We start from the raw sequence: 17,819 nt of genomic DNA, 5'->3' as shown, positions 1-17,819 counted from the left end.
CGCAGTAATTTATACGATGCCAGCTGTTCTTCCGGGTGCATAAGGTAACACACCAAAACCCTATTTTTATTGCATAATGCGGTAGCCGACACGGGTCATTGTGAGGTCAAGAAGATTCCCTCCATTTTTTTTATCATAAAAGCTATAATTCTGCAGAGCACAAACGAGATGGCTAAAAGAAAAACCTGAGCAAACTAACATTGAATGGCGCCTGAAGTTTTACTATCTCGTGGACATGGCTGAACATCTGAACCAGGTCAACGTGAAAATGCAAAGCATTGGAAATACAATCTTATCCCTTCAACAAGCAGTGTTTGTATTTGAAAACAAGCTGGAACTCTTTATTGCAGCTGTTAAAACAGGTCGCCTGATACATTTTGAAAGACTGAAAGAATTTAAAGATGCGTGCGCAGCAAGTTACCACACTCAACATTTTGATCTCCAGCAGCTAGTTGGCTTCACATCTAATCTGCTGCAGTCATTCAAAGCACTCTTTGGAGAATTTCGTGAGCGCACTTGTCTTTTTAAGTTCATCACTCATTCACATGAATGTGCTGTGGACAAAGCCGACCTGAGTTACATCCCCGGTGTCTCCATCCATCCACCCATTTTCTTCCACTTATCCAAGATCGGGTCGTGGGGGCAGTAGCTTCAGCAGGGAAGCCCAGACTTCCCTCTCCCCAGCCACTTCCTCCAGCTATTCCGAGGGGATCCCGAGGCGTTCCCAGGCAAGCCGAGAGACGTAGTCTTTGCAGCGTGTCCTGGGTCGTCCCCGGGGCCTCCTCCTGGTGGGACGTGCCCGGAACACCTAACCAGGGAGTCGTCATGGAGGCATCCTAAACAGATAACCGAGCCACCTCATCTGGGTCCTCTCAATGCGGAGGAGCAGCGGCTCTTCTCTGAGCCCCTCCTGGATGACCAAGCTTCTCACCCTATTTCTCCCCACTCCTGGAACACCCCCCCACACGACTCCACGAGTGACACGGTCGAATACCTTCTCCAAGTCCACAAAACACATGTAAACTGGTTGGGCGAACTCTCATGTACCCTCGAGGACCCTGCCGAGGGTGTAGAGCTGGTCCACTGTTCCACGGCCAGGACGAAAACCACACTGCTCCTCCTGAATCTGCGATTCGACTTCCCGACGGACCCTCCTCTCCAGCACTCCTGAATAGACCTTGCCAGGCTGTCAACTTTGTATACTAGTTGTTGTTTTTTTACTTTGTTTTTTAGTTTTTTTATTATTATTATTGTTACCCCCATACCTTTTGCTGTTTTTATAATAAATATCTTTTGGAGATTACCCTGAACTCCTGCCTGCCTTGTCTGCTTCCCTGCGCTTGGGTCTTCTTCATGGCTGCGCACCAACATGACGAACCCTCAGAACGTGACTAAAGTAAATCCGTTTTTGGGGGTTATACAGCTGAACCAATTTTGTGAACACTTTTAATTTAAAAAATGTCTAGAGGGAACTTCCCCCATAAATAGGACTTTGTGAAATTTGGTGGAACGAGCTCTTAAAACAGTTTATTCACAATACACACTTTAAAACTCCAGTTCATGTGCTGATGATGGAGACACATTTTTGAAAGGCAGGATATGTCAATGAGGGGCGCTGTGTGCTTTCTCCCACACACATGCATTGCCTTTGATGAGAACGTCCACCTCCCCAACATGGCCGCCACTTAGGCACGTTGTTTACCTGGGCTATTACGCGCACTGGCTTATCTATGATTTTCCTATTACAAAGAAACAACATTAACAATTATCCATCCATCCGTTTTCTTCTTCTTCTTCTTCTTCTTATTATTATTACAAAGCATTTTTGTGACTATTTTAGAATTTAGAAAACGAATGATGAACGATAGTCAATAATGTATATAATATAATAATTTTGATCGCCGGGTACCAATTCTCGCGATACTAACTGAGATCTCAAGCGGTGATGTTTAGGTCTCGTGACTTGATGCGGAAGTAACGACACAAAACAACACAGGCACATTCGTGCTGATAATTGCAGCATTTTCCTCCCCCTTTGTTTATAACATTTTCAATTTTCACATTCATTCTGCAATGGACGGTTCCATCAGCGCGTCACCAGACGCCACTGGCGGACCCCCGCCTCATTTTAGAACGTAAGAAAATACTTTTCTTCTTTTCTCGTGTGTCCATTAGCACGGTAGCCTTGTGCAGCTGCAGTCTGTTTTTATTAGCGTGACCGAGAGTCTTTATTTGAAAATGTTCCAGTAATATTAATGGTGTATCGCTGGGGAAATAAATGACAACTTCCAGATGCCCCCCCGAAGGGAACAGGGGTTGACTTTGTGTCTGTGTTTGCGTGTGTGCGCTTCCATGCAGGAATGAAGGTTCGATGGTTTCAGCCCTCAAGACACTGTTGTTCTTCACTATCCTAATGGTCACACTACCGATTGGTTTGTATTTCGCATCAAAGGCTTTCATCTTTGAAGGTGCGATTTGTTTCTGTTCTGTCTTGTGTTTGTTTTGCGACCCAGTGCAATATGTAAACGAACACATTCATTAACCGCAGACTTTAATGCTGTGCCTTGGTGCCTAACTATGTTGAGTCATTTCTCAAGGGGAAATATTAAATATTTCATTACATGACAGTTAATTGTGCAGTATACCGTATATGACATGGCAAATAGTTTGTATAGAAACCCTTGACACTTCTAAAATCAAAATAAAATCTTGGTACAATAAGCGATCAATATAAGAGTTGCAACAAAACAGTTTGTAGATCCGAAGATATATTTCTTTTTAACTGTCAGAAAAGTATATGAAATGATTTTTGTGGAAAACTATTAATTACGGAGTATACCTTTAGAGCACTGGTTCTCAAACTTTTTACACCACCTCAAAAAATAATTGGTTCTCCAAGCGCCACCATTAAGTATATTTTGTATTTTTGTTAGCCCGTGTAAGATTCTCAACAGTTTGAACATTTACACTGCACTTAAATATAGGAAAGTAATTAACTGTTCTTAATAATAATCACTCAATTGATTACTTTTATTCCTACACCTAAATAAATGTTTGAAAACAAAAATTTCTAAACGATTAAATGCAATTGTATTTTACTTCGAAGTTAAATACAACTGAACTGTACTTAATGGTTGCACTTTAGTGAATAAAAACATTTTATTGAGTGATTCTCTTGCTAACTACTTGAGGCAGCCCAAGTACGGTAACTAGTGATGCTCATACCACACTTTCACTGCTTTCGAGAAATAAGTATATAAATTATTTGTACAGATTTAAGACTGCCGCGCACCAATCCGTGTGGCTGAATCCAACTGGGCTATTGCACAATGTCCAGGGTTCGCCTCCTAGTTTTCATGAGTGGCTGAAGGTCGGCCACTGGTTTTGCAGTGATTCAAATTGCACAGTGTGTCAACGTTGCAGATTACAGCCAATTAAAATACACATAAGCTTTCAGAGGCAAAAAATACATTTCCGTGTTTTAAGCCAGCAAGACCCAGCCAGCCCCCGTGCCACTGCCAAGCCATAAAAATCTAAGTATATAAAGTGTTTCTCTTAGAGTTGCATACAAAAAAATCGATGGATGCAAGGGTAGCTTTGAAATGTTGAAATGAAATGAAATGAAAAAAACGAACCTACCATGCATGTTTTTGGAATGTGGGAGGAAACCAGAGTACCCAGAGAAAACACCGTGGAGGAAACAATTTTAGCTCATTGTCGTTTTTCACCGTAATGAAGAGAGATTTTGTTACTACTTTAGTTGTAAATAGTTTATTTGCATCTTTGCATACCTTAAGCGTAATATCATAACAGCCTGAGTAGTTTTTAACTTACTGTTACAATATAAATAAAAAATACCAATGTGCTTGCTTTCTAAAAATCTAGTTTTTTTTTCTTTGTCTGTGTTGATTCTCAGTCATCCAGGTCATGGTAATCTGGAAAGGTTGAAACGAGGCAACTTGACTCATTTTTTGCTGAATTTGTTCTCTCGTTATTGTTTTACAAAAATCTTCAAAATTACTTCGACAATTATGCCATAGGCTAACGATGTGGAGCTAACGGGTGTGGCAAACACACACTTTTTCGACACTCCCACTTTTCACGCTTCCCCCCTTAATAATCAATTAATCTATCGATTATTTTTTTCAATTAATCGATTAATCAGAACGAAACGTTTTAATTGCCATCCCTTTATTTAAAAAACAGGACATTATTTAAAATTGACAGTGCAGAAAATGCACAAATGGATTATGATCAGTCACTGCTTTGGTCTGTGACAGGTCAGAAGATTGCCAAAAATGTTGATCATTGTCTTCCAAAGTGAAAGCAGATGTTTGCAAATGTCTTATTTTGATTAAACATAAAGATAATCAGTCTGCTTTCATGGAGGACTAAAGAAATCAGGGAATATTTACTGTTGAGAGGCTGAAATTCTGAGGATTTGGACAATTTTAAATTAAACAAGGGGACTAACTGATTACTTGATTATCAAAATGGTACTAATCGATTAATTTTATAATCAATTAGTTGATTAATCTATTCATTGTTGCACCTCCTTCTTGCTATCATAAAATTGTTCCAAATCCAACCAAAACGCAGCTCGTCCAGCGTTCCTGAGAGAGGTTTTAATCTAGTTCTATACCATTTCACACTATTATTGCACACATCACAACTGGCAAGCCTATGAAGGAAATTTGCAGGTGTCACAATTCTCTTTCACACTCCTCAGGCATTTATCTCGTCTGTGTATAATTCTCAGGTTCAATGAAAATGTCAAGCTCAGATAGCTACTTCTACGCCGCCATCGTCGCCGTGCTGGCTGTGCACGTGGTCTTGGCCTTGTTTGTTTACGTAGCCTGGAATGAAGGCACGCCCAAAAGGAAGGGCAAATACGATTAAAGCGCATCCCCATTCTCACTGTAAGATCTACGGAGATGCATCATCCTTGGGAAGGGATCCTCAGAACAGCCCCCTGCACCACTACCACTACCTTGGCTCAACACCTAACACCAAGCAGCCAGATAAGACGGTTCAGGGATCCGGTGTGTGTTGGGCTTGAAGTTAGTCTGCTGGATGGGATGTTCTCAATAACCCCTTTTGACTATCTCTGTTAGAGGGCATCTTTTTAAGAGACATTTTATTCATTTGTCTAAGTAACACTCACAAGTCTGTCATATAGCAAAATGTCTTCCGAATTGCTTTTTTTGTGTACATCATTGAACTGTTTGATTTCGAATTGCTTCATATCATTTGACCATCAGAATTACAATGCCAGGTTTGTCATGCATACCTGCTCAATACTTCATTGAGTTCAAAGAAAAAACACACAAGTAAGAAATTGCAGTTGTCTTCTCATGTCGTCACAATTTTTTAGCTTTGTGTTTTTGTTCTGTGTTAAGAGAGGTGTCGTGATGCTTCGATCGTCAAATTGTATAGCATTTTCTCTTGTGCGGCTGATATTTGGTGATGTAGCTATCAGTGTGAGGCAGATTTGTGACTTAGTCAAATACATTTCTGAAGTAGAATGTAGTCCTCTGTTTCATCATTTTTCAGTAGCTTCTGTTTTTGTTGGTTATCTTCATGAATGACTTTGGTCCTGAAAGCAGTAACTACATTTTGAGAGTTTACAGGTTTTCAAAAAACAAATCCTCAAGTGGTGGCATCCGGTCTAATAGACACCATACGTGAATTTTCTTTTTTTTTTTTTTTTTTTAAATAAATGCCACACCTCTGTTGCAGCTCGCTTACAAGCTGTAATTACCTTTAACTTGCCATTTTTTTGCCACCATGTGTTGCATTAGATGTCTTGACCACAACACGCACCGCTTGTAGAGCAGATGTGGCATCTGTAAAGCTGAAGTCTCCAGAAAAGTCGGAAGAGAATACGTGTTGCATCCTGCTGTAAAAGGCTGCTGAACATTTTAACATTGACCCAAAAAATTGGGGAGACAAATACACAATACATATAACATGAGTAATCTTTATTCATGTTAAAATGATAAATTAAGGCCTAATATAGTAATCCGCATGTTGGCGGTTCACTATCCATAAATGAACCTTTTTCTTGTTTCCTTTCTGCGGAACCTATCCCCAGCTATTTGCTGAAAAACTCAACTATTTGCGGTCCTTGTGCTTTTTCTGAAACAGGCAAAGATGCTGCTAAAGCCCTGTCTAAATTGGAAAGTAGCACATTAATCATTTTATGGTTGAAATACTGTGCTTGAAGTTGAAGTGATGCATCTCGACTGAGAAGCAAGCTTACAATTAGTGTAAGACTCGACAAAATATGTGCACACAACTGTGCATAATGTTTAGTTACAATTATGTTCTTCTTCGGACATTTTTACTTCATTTCAAGCAATTTACAAGCGTAACTAACAGTATTTCAAAGCCTGAGAAGCACTAATAGAAAACCCTGACCATGAATAATTAGGATTATTTTAGTTTATTAAGTGTGACACCAAACAAATTCAATTCTTTTCAGATTCTGATCAAAAAAAAAATATGGTCCAGAAATAAATTAGACAGCCCAAAGCAGAAGCGCTTTGAAGTGTGTTCCGGTCCAAAGAGGCCGATTGATTTTTGCAGGGACATCCGGCTCTCGTCGTGGCAGTAAACAGCACTTTCTGGCCACGCAAAGACAGTATAAAAGTAAGCATAACAACTTGGACACAAAGTCATGCAGTAATGAACATTTTCTGCTTCATAGAGCATGTCTGCAGCTGCTTCATTCTTTTTCTACTTTGCAAATGTAGTTTTTGGGCTGCACTGTGCAGCGAGGTTGTGATGCAGAGGGTGCGTGGCGTTGAAGTGATAGTGATGAGGCGACAGGCCTGCAGGCAATCAGACCCTTTCAGTCAGCACACATCACGAGGTCCATTTGTCCTCTTGGCTGCTTCTTCAAAGCATCAAGCAAACCTACTGCAATTGTAAACTACGCTTCTGGCTGTTTATCATTTATCACACATTAGCAGGTTGGATTTGTACTGTCTGCGTAATAAAAAGCAGGCCCGAAGTCGAGCAAAACCTTTTCTCAAGCCAAGGATTTAAATAAACACTTCCGTGTTTTGTTGATGCTTTTAATCCGCTGTTTTATATGCATTTGTTATGGATGAACAGATGAGGAAGCCACTTTGGAATTCATCAACAATATCTGCTCTGTGCACGCTTGGAAAATGGAAGTTTCTTCAGTGTCCAGCAGATGGCGGACCAGCAGCATCTCAGTTGCCGATGGAGGCCTAAACAGATGAGGCAAAAGTCGGCTACTCACACTCTGTACTTAATAGAAGTACCGATACTTGTGTAAAAAAAAAGGCGAGTAAATCTACTGATTCAACTGCTTGACTAAATTAAAAGTAAAAACCTACTCACATTCACGCTCTGTGCTTCATTAAAAGTACAGATAGACTGGTAAAAGTATTGACTCAAATGTTTTACTTCAGTAAAAGTAAAAACTCTGAAATGTACTATACAATACCAGTTTCGATAACTTGATCCATTGGTGCAATGGGAAAAAAACTAACAAAAATATAATAAATTAGCTAATGATAATGTTAGTTAGTTAGTTGTGAGATTGGCACAAGACAACGCATATTGCTCAGGAATTATTCTCAAAGGCGGCAGCTTCAAACAAATGTCTTAAATAAGGCTATGTTTGAGCAATATCTAACTTCTCTGAATTTGTTGCAATCCTCAAGATCTCAAGCAATTCATCAATCAAATTCTTTACTGCGGTTGACTTAACCGCTCTCTGTTTACTTTCATTCATATTCCGTCCCGCTTCTCCTCACTAGGGTCGCGGGCGTGCTGGAGCCTATCCCAGCTATCTTCGGGCGAGAGGCGGGGTACACCCTGAACTGGTTGTCAGCCAATCGCAGGGCACATAGAAACAAACAACTATTCACACCCACCTTCACACCTACAGGCAATTTAGAGTCTTCAATTAACCTACCATGCAGGTTTTGGGGATGTGGGAGGAAACCGGAGTACCTGGAGAAAACCCACGCAGGCATTGGGAGAACATGCAAACTCCACCGTGCCGCCCTGTTTTGATAAATAAATATGGATTTTGAAATATATTACATAAATAAATGCAGTATATATACATATTAATTAAATATAAATATATAAATGTAAATATATTTTTACTTTGGGTGGCACGGTGGCCGACTGGCTAGAGCGTCTGCCTCAGAGTTCTGAGGACCCGGGTTCAATCCCCGGCCCCGCCTGTGTGGAGTTTGCATGTTCTCCCCGTGCCTGCGTGGGTTTTCTCCGGGCACTCCGGTTTCCTCCCACATCCCAAAAACATGCACGGTAGGTTAATTGACAACTCTAAATTGCCCGTAGGTGTGCATGTGAGTGCGAATGGTTGTTTGTTTGTATGTGCCCGATGATAGCTGGGATGGGCTCCAGCACGCCCGCGACCCTAGTGAGGAGAAGCGGCTCAGAAAATGGATGGATGGATGGATTTTTATTTTGTTGGTAAAATGACTCGGAAGGACTGTAAACTCAACGTGTAGGACTTGCGGCTTGATCCGGGACTTGCATGTCTCGACTTGGGACTTGCTTGTGACTTGCAAAGCAATGACTTGGTCCCACCTCTGGTATTTTGTTACTTGTTATTCACACAACAACTCACGTGGACACCTGACTTAACGCCCTCAATTAAATATCAACAATAAGATGTTATTTCCCATGAAATTCTCTCCAGTATTTACAGTATTTAAGGTAGTATTTGAAACCAAACTGCCATACAAAAACAACATACAGGTATTGGAAACACATGTATGATGCAATGCAGTTCTAGTTTTTCACCACTGCAAATTATCATCACCAATCCATTTTCTACGCCACATTATAATCACTAGAGTTGCAGTGAGCTGGAGCCCATTCGAGCTGACTTTGGGAGGGAGGCGAGGGTCATCCTGACCTGGTCACCCGGGTTCAAATCCAGCCTCGCCTGTGTGAAGTTTGCATGGTCTCCCCGTGCCTGCGTGGGTTTTCTCCGGGTACTCTGGTTTCCTCCCACATCCCAAAAACATGCTCGGTAGGTTAATTGATGACTCTAAATTGTCCATGGGTATGAATGTGAGTCCGCATGGTTGTTTGTTTATTTGTGCCCTGTAATTGGCTGGCAACCAGTTCAGGGTGTACTCTGCCTCTCGCCCGCAGTTAGCTGGGATAGGCTCCAGCATACCTGTGACCCTAGTGAGGATAAGTGGTGTGGAAAATGGATGGATGGATGGATGGAGGCTCTCGGACCTGGAGAAACCCACGCAATCACGGGGAGTACATACTGTACAAACTCCACACAGAAAGGCCAGAACCAAGATTTGAACCCCAAACCTTCCAACTGTGAAGCAGATGTGCTAACCACAGCGTAATCAAGCTGCCCTAACACTTCAACCATGATAATAAACATATTGTTAAATTAATCGCTCATGGTGTGAGTTAAAACTGAAGACAGTTATCTTGGCGGTATCATTGCAAAGGTACAATGCGGCGACTTGAGATACGGGTGACCCGACAGTTATTCAAGATACAAGCTTTCATTCGCCCAATTCTTTCCTTTGACTTATGAGATACGAGCGCTGTAAAGTGGTAGTGACCCCAACTCAACTCACTTCACAATTTGGCAAATAGTGAACAATTCTTCAAGAGGCTTCAAGCTGTGTAACTTCATTTCCAGTTGAGGTTTACTGCCAAACTAAACATAAAATTCGGAGAATTACACGTGTATTTAAAGCAAAGACATATTGTAGCTTAGCCTTTAGTCCGCTAGCTTAATGCTACTGCTAACACATAATGGGAAACACATATATCCCGTTACGAAACAGATATTTACACAAACAGCTTCACATTTAGACATTCAATATAACAGTACTCACAGTCATATATTCCTTATCATCTGCAAGGAGCTGAGATGATCTGAGGCACCTATATTGTACAGACTTCTAAGTACAGTACCTATACTGCCCCCAGGTGGCCAAGGCAGACAGCAGCACAATGGCCGATCTATTAATGCAAAATGTGACAGAAACTGTTTTCCATCCATCCATTTTCTACACCGCTTATCCTCGGTAGGGTCACGGCTGTGCTGGAGTATGTCCCAGCTAACTGCGGGTGAGAGGCGGCGTACACACTGAACTGGTGGCCAGCCAATCCCAAAACACATTTAAACAAACAGCCATTCGCACTCACGTTCATACCTACGGACAATCTAGAGTCTTCAATTAACCTTCCATGCATGTTTTTGGGATGTGGGAAGACACCGGAGTACCCGGAGAAAACCCACCCAGGCATGGGGAGAATATGCAAACTCCACACAGACGGGGCCGGGATTTGAACCCCAGTCCTCAGAACTGTGAGGCAGATGCACTAACCAGTCTACACTGTGCCACCAGAAACTGGTTTATTATATTTAAGTTGATCCAATCCTGTCATTATTGGATGTTTTTATAAAGTACAATATTTTAGAGTGCTATTTTTCTCATTTAAAAAATCCACATTTTTTTGTTATTTGTTTGGTTGTTTGGGTGAGGCTGGAACAGATCCATGGAATTTCCAGTCATTTCAATGGGTAAATATGATTTCAGATGCGAGTGATTTGAGTTACCAGTGTGGTCATGGAACAGATTAGATTAAACAGATTAAACTCGCATCTCAAGTCGCCAATATATATCTATATATATATATCTATATATATATATATATTGGTGAGTTTCATTAGCTCAAGCAAGTGTACCTAACGTTGAGGGCGCCGGCTTGAGGATGACCACTGTGTCACATCTTAAGATGTTGTATGTCATCCTGTACATTTTGACCCATCATAACCCATATATGTTGTTTCCATATGTAAAATGGTATTATGAAATTTAAAACCATAATGTAAATTTATGAAGCCATAAGTTACAGATCATGCTCCCACATCATGTTTTTTCCTGGTTTGACTTTCGCATATTTTGACAAATGTGTTTCTTATTGAACAAGCGCTTGGTGAAACAGGAAAAAATGTGCATACACCAAGACGTCTGAAATTTAATGATCTGTTGTTGGTTTTTAATACATTTATATTAGAACAAACACGCATTTCCTCTTCCCTTCACATCAAGTGTTAACAGGAATATTATTATCACACCAGGCAGGAGGCTTTGTCGTCATGAACATGCTATGTTGTTAACTCATTTACAAGTTATTTGTTTTTTGTTTTTTTTTAAATACCAGAGGCACCAACATGATTTCCTGGATGAGCTCAATACATTCATGTGTGAGTGTACACAAACAGCACAATATGTTTGCAGTTTGTGGGGGTGAGAAGACTGATGGAAGACACTGAAACTATCAGCGGTCCAGTGGTCTTGTTTGTCACAAAAAAAAAAAATGCATTAGCAAGTTACACTGTATGAAATACAGTGAACTTTTGTGACACCCCCACTGAAAGGGAGAAGAAACATGGTGATGACCATAGAATAAGAAATGGACATTATTGACATATAGGAAAGCTGTATACACGTCTTTTTCCTGGCAGCTTAGTACAATATTGCAAAAGTGGCCGTAATAACATCAGACAAGATTGGAATGTACACCAGAAAATGAGTTCTTTATGTGAAGAGACATACCTCCCAAGCACAAGTAGTAATCTCTTTCTATATGCTCATCACCGCAACAATCACTTTAAAGGTGCCTTGATTGTTTTCATGTTTTAGTATTGACAACTTATTTAGTTTTACCTTGCGTGAAAGGTTACTCAAAACATCTCCTGGAAATCATTTCAGTGTGACCGCGGAACAGATTCTTTCTATTTCCATTATTTCCAAGATGAGAAAATATACATTGTTAAATGTCAACTCATTATAGTAAAGTGCATAGGTGTGACATGAGAACAAACTTGTTAACGACTATTCGCATATAACCATGTCTGTTGTAGTACACAAACCTGTGAGAGGCACCACAGTGCCACAGGGTATCCACACTGATAGAAGATACAAGGAAGAAGAAATAGTCGTCGTAGAAGAAATTGAATAAGATAAGCCAACTGTTAGCTCATCTGGTAACTGTATTGCAGTTGCCAATTCTTCTTGGTATTTTTCTTGTGGTAAATGATTTGTCAAAGTGTGGGTCACGTACCACGATTGGTACGCAGACTCCCTCTCGTGGTAAGTGAAATAATCCCAAAATTAAATGTTCAAACTGGGCACAGTGTTACAGTGGGTTCAACTTTGTTTTAATCCAGTACAGTTCATTTGTTGAGTACAGTTCAGTTGTATTCACTTTAAGTACAAGACACTGGAATCTATTATTACAAGATATTGGCATCTACAATTTTTTTCTTAACTTTTATGCGCCCTTTGAATCATAATTTAAGTGTAGTGTTAAGATTGTACAATATAATGTTACAATGCCTTTCAATAATATTAAATACTGTATACCTTTTAAGAATAAAACCTCTGCCTGGTGTTACTGGGAGAACTAAACATTATTTTAGGTGGTACTTGGTGAAAAAAAGTTTGGGAACCACTGATTTAGAGGACACGTTATACAAACACTTAACACAACCAGTTTCTCCTCTATTTACTATGTACCTTTAAAAGCGAAGCGCTTTTTCCTAATTATCGTTTGTCACAATCGCAGAGTTTGTGGCTCGGCCCAACTCACTTACTGAAGAAAAATCACTCATTGCACACCCGACTCTACAGGAGAATCTCTCAGGATAATCTTTCAAAGAAATATGAGAATTGGGCCTTTGCTGACTTTGATTAAAAAGTGGAGCGGGAATGATTAAATCCTGCTTTCACTTTAAGTAGATCATAATTTATTAGCTCCTATGACGCTAAATGCTAAGTAGCAAATTTAAGAAAGATGTATTTGTGTTTCTTTTTAAAGATCGGCATCACCAAGTACTTTACAGCAATACAATAATAAACTGAGACACAAAGAAATGCTTTTGATATGGTAGTACAATAAGATATAACAAAAATGGAAACTCCTGAGATGAATGCAATCTCTACTCAGGCACGCCCTGGAATTAGATAGTGTTATGACCACTGCCAGTTATTTCACAACATCACACTTGTCAACTATGCTGGACGCTGACACTTGACAAAGTTCATTCTATCTTATTTCATCAAAGGTCAGAAATAAACATTCCTCTCCTGCAGGTTTAGTGAAGGGAATTTTTTACATCATTTAACAATTAGCAAAAGTTCAGATGAAAAACCTAAGGAGACCTCGACTTGGTTGTGTTTTTGTTCAGTCGAAATGATCCCAATCAGTGGTAGAAACTGTTCACAAATCAGTTAAAGACCCTGTAAAGTGAGTTCACATATTGATTTCAAAATTTATTGTTTGAAGATAATTGCTGAAAACAAACAATCAGACAAAAAATACTTGACATCCAGCATGTGGCTTCAAACTGGTGTGGTGGCTTTGGAGTGTCTGCCTTGGTGTCGCGGCGTTAAAAAAGCCCCCGCGAAGACCCGGCGGGATATAGTCCAGCCACCATTGAAGCCTCATTTGATACACTTGATTTTTTTAAACATTAAAATTTGGGAGGGTTGTTAACGTCTTGCTTCTTTTTTGGTGTGTCAAGATTAGAAGACAAATATCTTCACTTTACAGGAACTTTAAATTCACACGTTAAAAAAAAAAAAAAAAAAAAAGTACAGTGAACCCTCCAAAGTTAAAGAGTCACAGAAAACTTCAGATTCTACACCACCATCATACAGGACGCACACACCTGCAAGACTTCAGTTCGGTAAGCATCTAAAGCAGGGGTGCCAAACTCGTTTTTGTCACGGGCCACATCGTAGTTATGACTTCCCTCGGAGGGCCGCTATGACTGTGAACCCATATAAATTAAAGATTACCGCATATACTGTAATTGCATACAGTATACACAACAGATTGATGAATAACCAGTTTTGAAATCAGAAGCCTATAAAAACATGTTTTTGGACAAGATTGGAAGATCAACAAGATCATGTCTTTTCTTTCAAAGTGGGATTGGTAATTAAAAAAATGCTTGCAAATATCTCAATGGTATTACACCAGAATACAATGCGCAATTTTGATTTGCTTTCGCGGGCCACATAAAATGATGTGGCGGGCCGGATCTGGGTCCCGGGCCACCAGTTTGACACCTGTGATCTAAAGGATTAGCTATACGATGTTTTCTGCGATTGGCTGGCGACCAGTTCAGCCTCTCGCCCGAAGACAGGTGGGAAAGGCTCCAGCACCCCCGCGACCCTAGTGAGGATAAGTGGTACAGAAAATGGATGGATGGATGTTTTTTTTTTTTTTGTGTGTTTTTTGTGATAAAACAACTGTAGGGTACCAGCAAAGAGGAAAAACGTGATGATAATCATAGAACCAAAGATGGAACTTACTACGACATTGGAAAGGATTTGGTTGCTCAGTACAATATGAGCAACAAAATTCATGAAATATCAATAACACATAAGCGGTACAGAAAATGGATGGATGGATGGATGGATACACAAATTCATTTTACCAAGCAAATGGTTACGTTCAGTACATTTTAGATAGCTTGAATACCACCAATATCATTCTGCAAATACTATTACCCATTACCGTTAAGTTCATTCATTCATTCATCTTCCGTTCCGCTTCTCCTCACTAGGGTCGCGGGCGTGCTGGAGCCTATCCCAGCAATCTTCGGGCGAGAGGCGGGGTACACCCTGAACTGGTCGCCAGCCAATCAACCATTCGCACTCACATTCACACCTAAGGGAAATTTAGAGTCCTCAGTCAACCTACCATGCATGTTTTTGGGATGTGGGAGGAAACCGCAGTGCCCGGAGAAAAGCGACGCAGGGACGGGGACAACATGCAAACTCCACACAGGCGGGGCCGGGATTTGAACCCTGGTCCCCAGAACTGTGAGGCAGATGCGCTAACCAATCGCCTACCGTGCCGCCCCATTAAATTCATCCATCCATTTTCCGTACCGCTTCTCCTCACTAGGGTCGCGGGCGTGCTGGAGCCCATCCCAGCTATCCTCGGGCGAGAGGCGGTTTACACCCCGAACCGGTCGCCAGCCAATCGCAGGGCACATATAAACAAACAACCATTTGCACTCACACCTACGTACAATTTAGAGCATTCAATCAACCTACCCCTGTTAACGTTTACTTAAATTAGTTTCAATTTACTTGTACTTTTAGATAGCTTAGTTAAGGATGTAAAAATGAATCAGTTGTAAGAGTTAAAACAAAAAATATGTTGGTGGAATTAATTCCTATGAAGAAGTTATTTTGAAGTTAGAGTAACGACAAAAAGCAGCTTTACGGAATGAAGTGTGTGCAACTTTGGAGGTTACACTGTACTGCGTTGCCTCAACAAGTGGACCGTGTGTCATTTCCTGCATCTATTATGAAATCAATGTTTCACAAAACCACTTTTGCGGACCTTGAGAGTCTTATTTGGAATGAGTCAAAACTGTACCACGAACACATAAGTTTCCAAACAGCATTCAGTCCCTTCACCCCAATGTAAGAGCACTCAGAAAGAGCAACATGTCTCATATCTTCAGATCATCTATTCTCGTCTTGTTGTTGCTGTGCTTGGCACTGCGGCCTTGCCTGCTCTGCGTGGGTGACCCCGGGGCAGATCCCTCACGCTTCTTCCCTTTCAGGTCACATTCCTCTGGGTTGCTGCTGCTCCTTTCCACCGCCAAGTTGTCCTTATTCTGTTTGTAGGCCGCCTTGCTGTTACAAGGGTGAAAGGACGAGTTGGCGCCCTCAGACAGAGGTGAGAGGTTGTAGCTGGGAGGACGATGCTCTTGGAAATAGTCTTCATATGTAGGCCCAAACGGCACTTCGGTGTCACTGTGTCCCTTGGAGACGGTCTCGGGTGACTGGTTCCTTCTCCTAAAGGTAATGCCCTGGCGGCACTTGGTGAAGCCCAGGTGATAGATCTCAATAAGGTTGAGGAAGAGGGAAACACTGGCCACACCCAGCATGAATATGATGAAGATGGTTTTCTCGGTGGGACGGGAGATGTAGCAGTTGACCGCGTTGGGACAAGGCGGCCTGTCGCAGGTGTACATGGGCTTCAGCTCAAAGCCGTACAACAGGTACTGGGCCACAATGAAGCCCACCTCAAAGAGGGTCTTAAAAATGACATTAAAGACATAGGTGCGCAAGAGTTCCCCTTGCAGGCGCACATGTCCTTTCTCGTCTCTCATTAGGGCTTTTTTGTGCTTGTGGGCATTCACAACGAGGGTCAGCTTGTGTGGTGGATGCGCTTGAGTCTTCTGTTTCTCCTGTTGCTTCTCCTCCATGCGCACCAGATGCAGGATGTGGCCCAGGTAGATCAGCGTAGGCGTGGACACAAAGATGATCTGCAGCACCCAGAAGCGAACGTGGGAGATAGGGAAAGTGATGTCGTAGCACACGTTCTCGCAACCGGGCTGCTTGGTGTCGCAGGTGAAGCCCGACTGCTCATCGCCCCACACCTTCTCTGTGGCGGCGCTCAGGATCAGGATACGGAAAATGAACAGTACCGTGAGCCACACCTTGCCCACCACGGTGGAGTGCTCCTGGGCATTTTCCAGGAGCTTTCCTAGAAGGTTCCAGTCCCCCATCGTCTATGTGAGCACAGAGCTGGGACTGGAGGCATCGGGAAAAGACTGTTTAGTACAAAACCCTTGACATACTTTTGAATCTCTTACTGTATCTGGCAAAAATATAAATGAAATACATGTAGGTGGGTTTTCAGACCCAAATTCCTCACTACTGTACAGTCCTAAAAGTATGTGATAAAATGCAAAAAAATATCACTAATCGTCATCATAATAATAATCATAATATTAATCATACATTATTTTTATGGAAGTATAGTGTTCTTAAATGATGGATCATTATAAATACAACAATACCACACCAAATCCTATAATTATTCATAGTGAAACTTTTCCAACACTGCTGCTGCTACTATTACGACTGACTGCTACTACTCCTACCCCTACAGTTAATAATAAAAACACTGGGTTATAAAATTGATTTATATCGCTGAATCCAAAAATGACGTCTGTTTCTTTTGTTAAGGTCAGGTTTTATTGTGCCAAGTTGTTAACAGTTTATTAATCAAATATTAAAAACTTTGCTTCCTGTAAATTGAATAGTAGAAATGAATAAAAAGACCTGTAAATTGAATGTTATGTCATTGTTCAAAATTCAGGGCATGAGCCTCTAAAGTGAAAATAGTGTCACATGTAAACAATAACATCTGGCCATAGTTCAAAAGGTTGACCTGATTGAGCAAAATCAATGTGATATTTGGATTCACCACATAAAAATTGTCCTAAATCAGCTAAAGATTCTGAGACAATAAATTTCATACTAATAGTGCCATTATTATTAGAACAAAAACAATAACTATTATTATAGTTCTCGTAAGTAAACATTTTTGCAATAGTACTCCACTAACTGTCTTGCTTATTCTAGTCTGAAATGTCCAACAGTATGACTATGACCAACAGCAAAAAAAATACTACTACTACTAATATTAATATTCATTAATTAATTAGGGAGGATTACAGTTACAAGATACGGACAAAGGCTTTGTAAGAGTGCAAGTAAAGTCCATAAAGGCATGGTTTAACGAGTTTGGTGTAACAACTTGCACAAAGCCCTGACCTCAACCCTGTTTCTCTCGATGAATGAACAAAAAAACATTCCAGACACTCTCCGACATTGAATTAATTCTTCCCAGGAGAGTGGACGCTGTTAGAACTGTGAAATTGGGATCATCTCCATATTTTCTTCCATTTCCATTGTTGCTGTAATGGCGAGGTGCCC

General features: G+C 40.9%; 2 protein-coding genes across 2 annotated transcripts; one reads left to right on the top strand and one right to left on the bottom strand.

The window, feature by feature from the left end:
• Positions 1-1,974: 1,974 nt before the first annotated feature.
• Positions 1,975-5,701, top strand: vma21 (vacuolar ATPase assembly factor VMA21). Its single transcript, XM_061685875.1, has 3 exons — positions 1,975-2,135; positions 2,359-2,468; positions 4,760-5,701. The coding sequence occupies exons 1-3, from the start codon at positions 2,074-2,076 to the stop codon at positions 4,897-4,899; spliced, it is 312 nt and encodes a 103-aa protein (XP_061541859.1). The 5' UTR covers positions 1,975-2,073; the 3' UTR covers positions 4,900-5,701.
• A 9,837-nt stretch (positions 5,702-15,538) lies between these two features.
• Positions 15,539-16,603, bottom strand: gja2 (gap junction protein, alpha 2). Its single transcript, XM_061685495.1, has one exon. The coding sequence runs from the start codon at positions 16,601-16,603 to the stop codon at positions 15,539-15,541; it is 1,065 nt and encodes a 354-aa protein (XP_061541479.1).
• Positions 16,604-17,819: the final 1,216 nt, after the last annotated feature.

This window comes from Phycodurus eques, chromosome 9 (genome assembly GCF_024500275.1).
Source record: "Phycodurus eques isolate BA_2022a chromosome 9, UOR_Pequ_1.1, whole genome shotgun sequence".
Classification (NCBI taxonomy): domain Eukaryota; kingdom Metazoa; phylum Chordata; class Actinopteri; order Syngnathiformes; family Syngnathidae; genus Phycodurus; species Phycodurus eques.
The sequence above is the reverse complement of the archived record's forward strand: the minus strand, read 5'-3'. Positions and strand labels throughout refer to the sequence as shown.

What these genes read in the sequence shown, in the direction of transcription:
- vma21 (XM_061685875.1), top strand. Translation starts at nt 2,074, where the DNA reads ATGGACGGTTCCATCAGCGCGTCACCAGACGCCACTGGCGGACCCCCG. An exon ending in CCCCCGCCTCATTTTAGAAC is followed by an intron (nt 2,136 to 2,358) that starts GTAAGAAAATAC and finishes GCTTCCATGCAG; the next exon opens with GAATGAAGGTTCGATGGTTT. An exon ending in AAAGGCTTTCATCTTTGAAG is followed by an intron (nt 2,469 to 4,759) that starts GTGCGATTTGTT and finishes TATAATTCTCAG; the next exon opens with GTTCAATGAAAATGTCAAGC.
- gja2 (XM_061685495.1), bottom strand. Translation starts at nt 16,603, where the DNA reads ATGGGGGACTGGAACCTTCTAGGAAAGCTCCTGGAAAATGCCCAGGAG.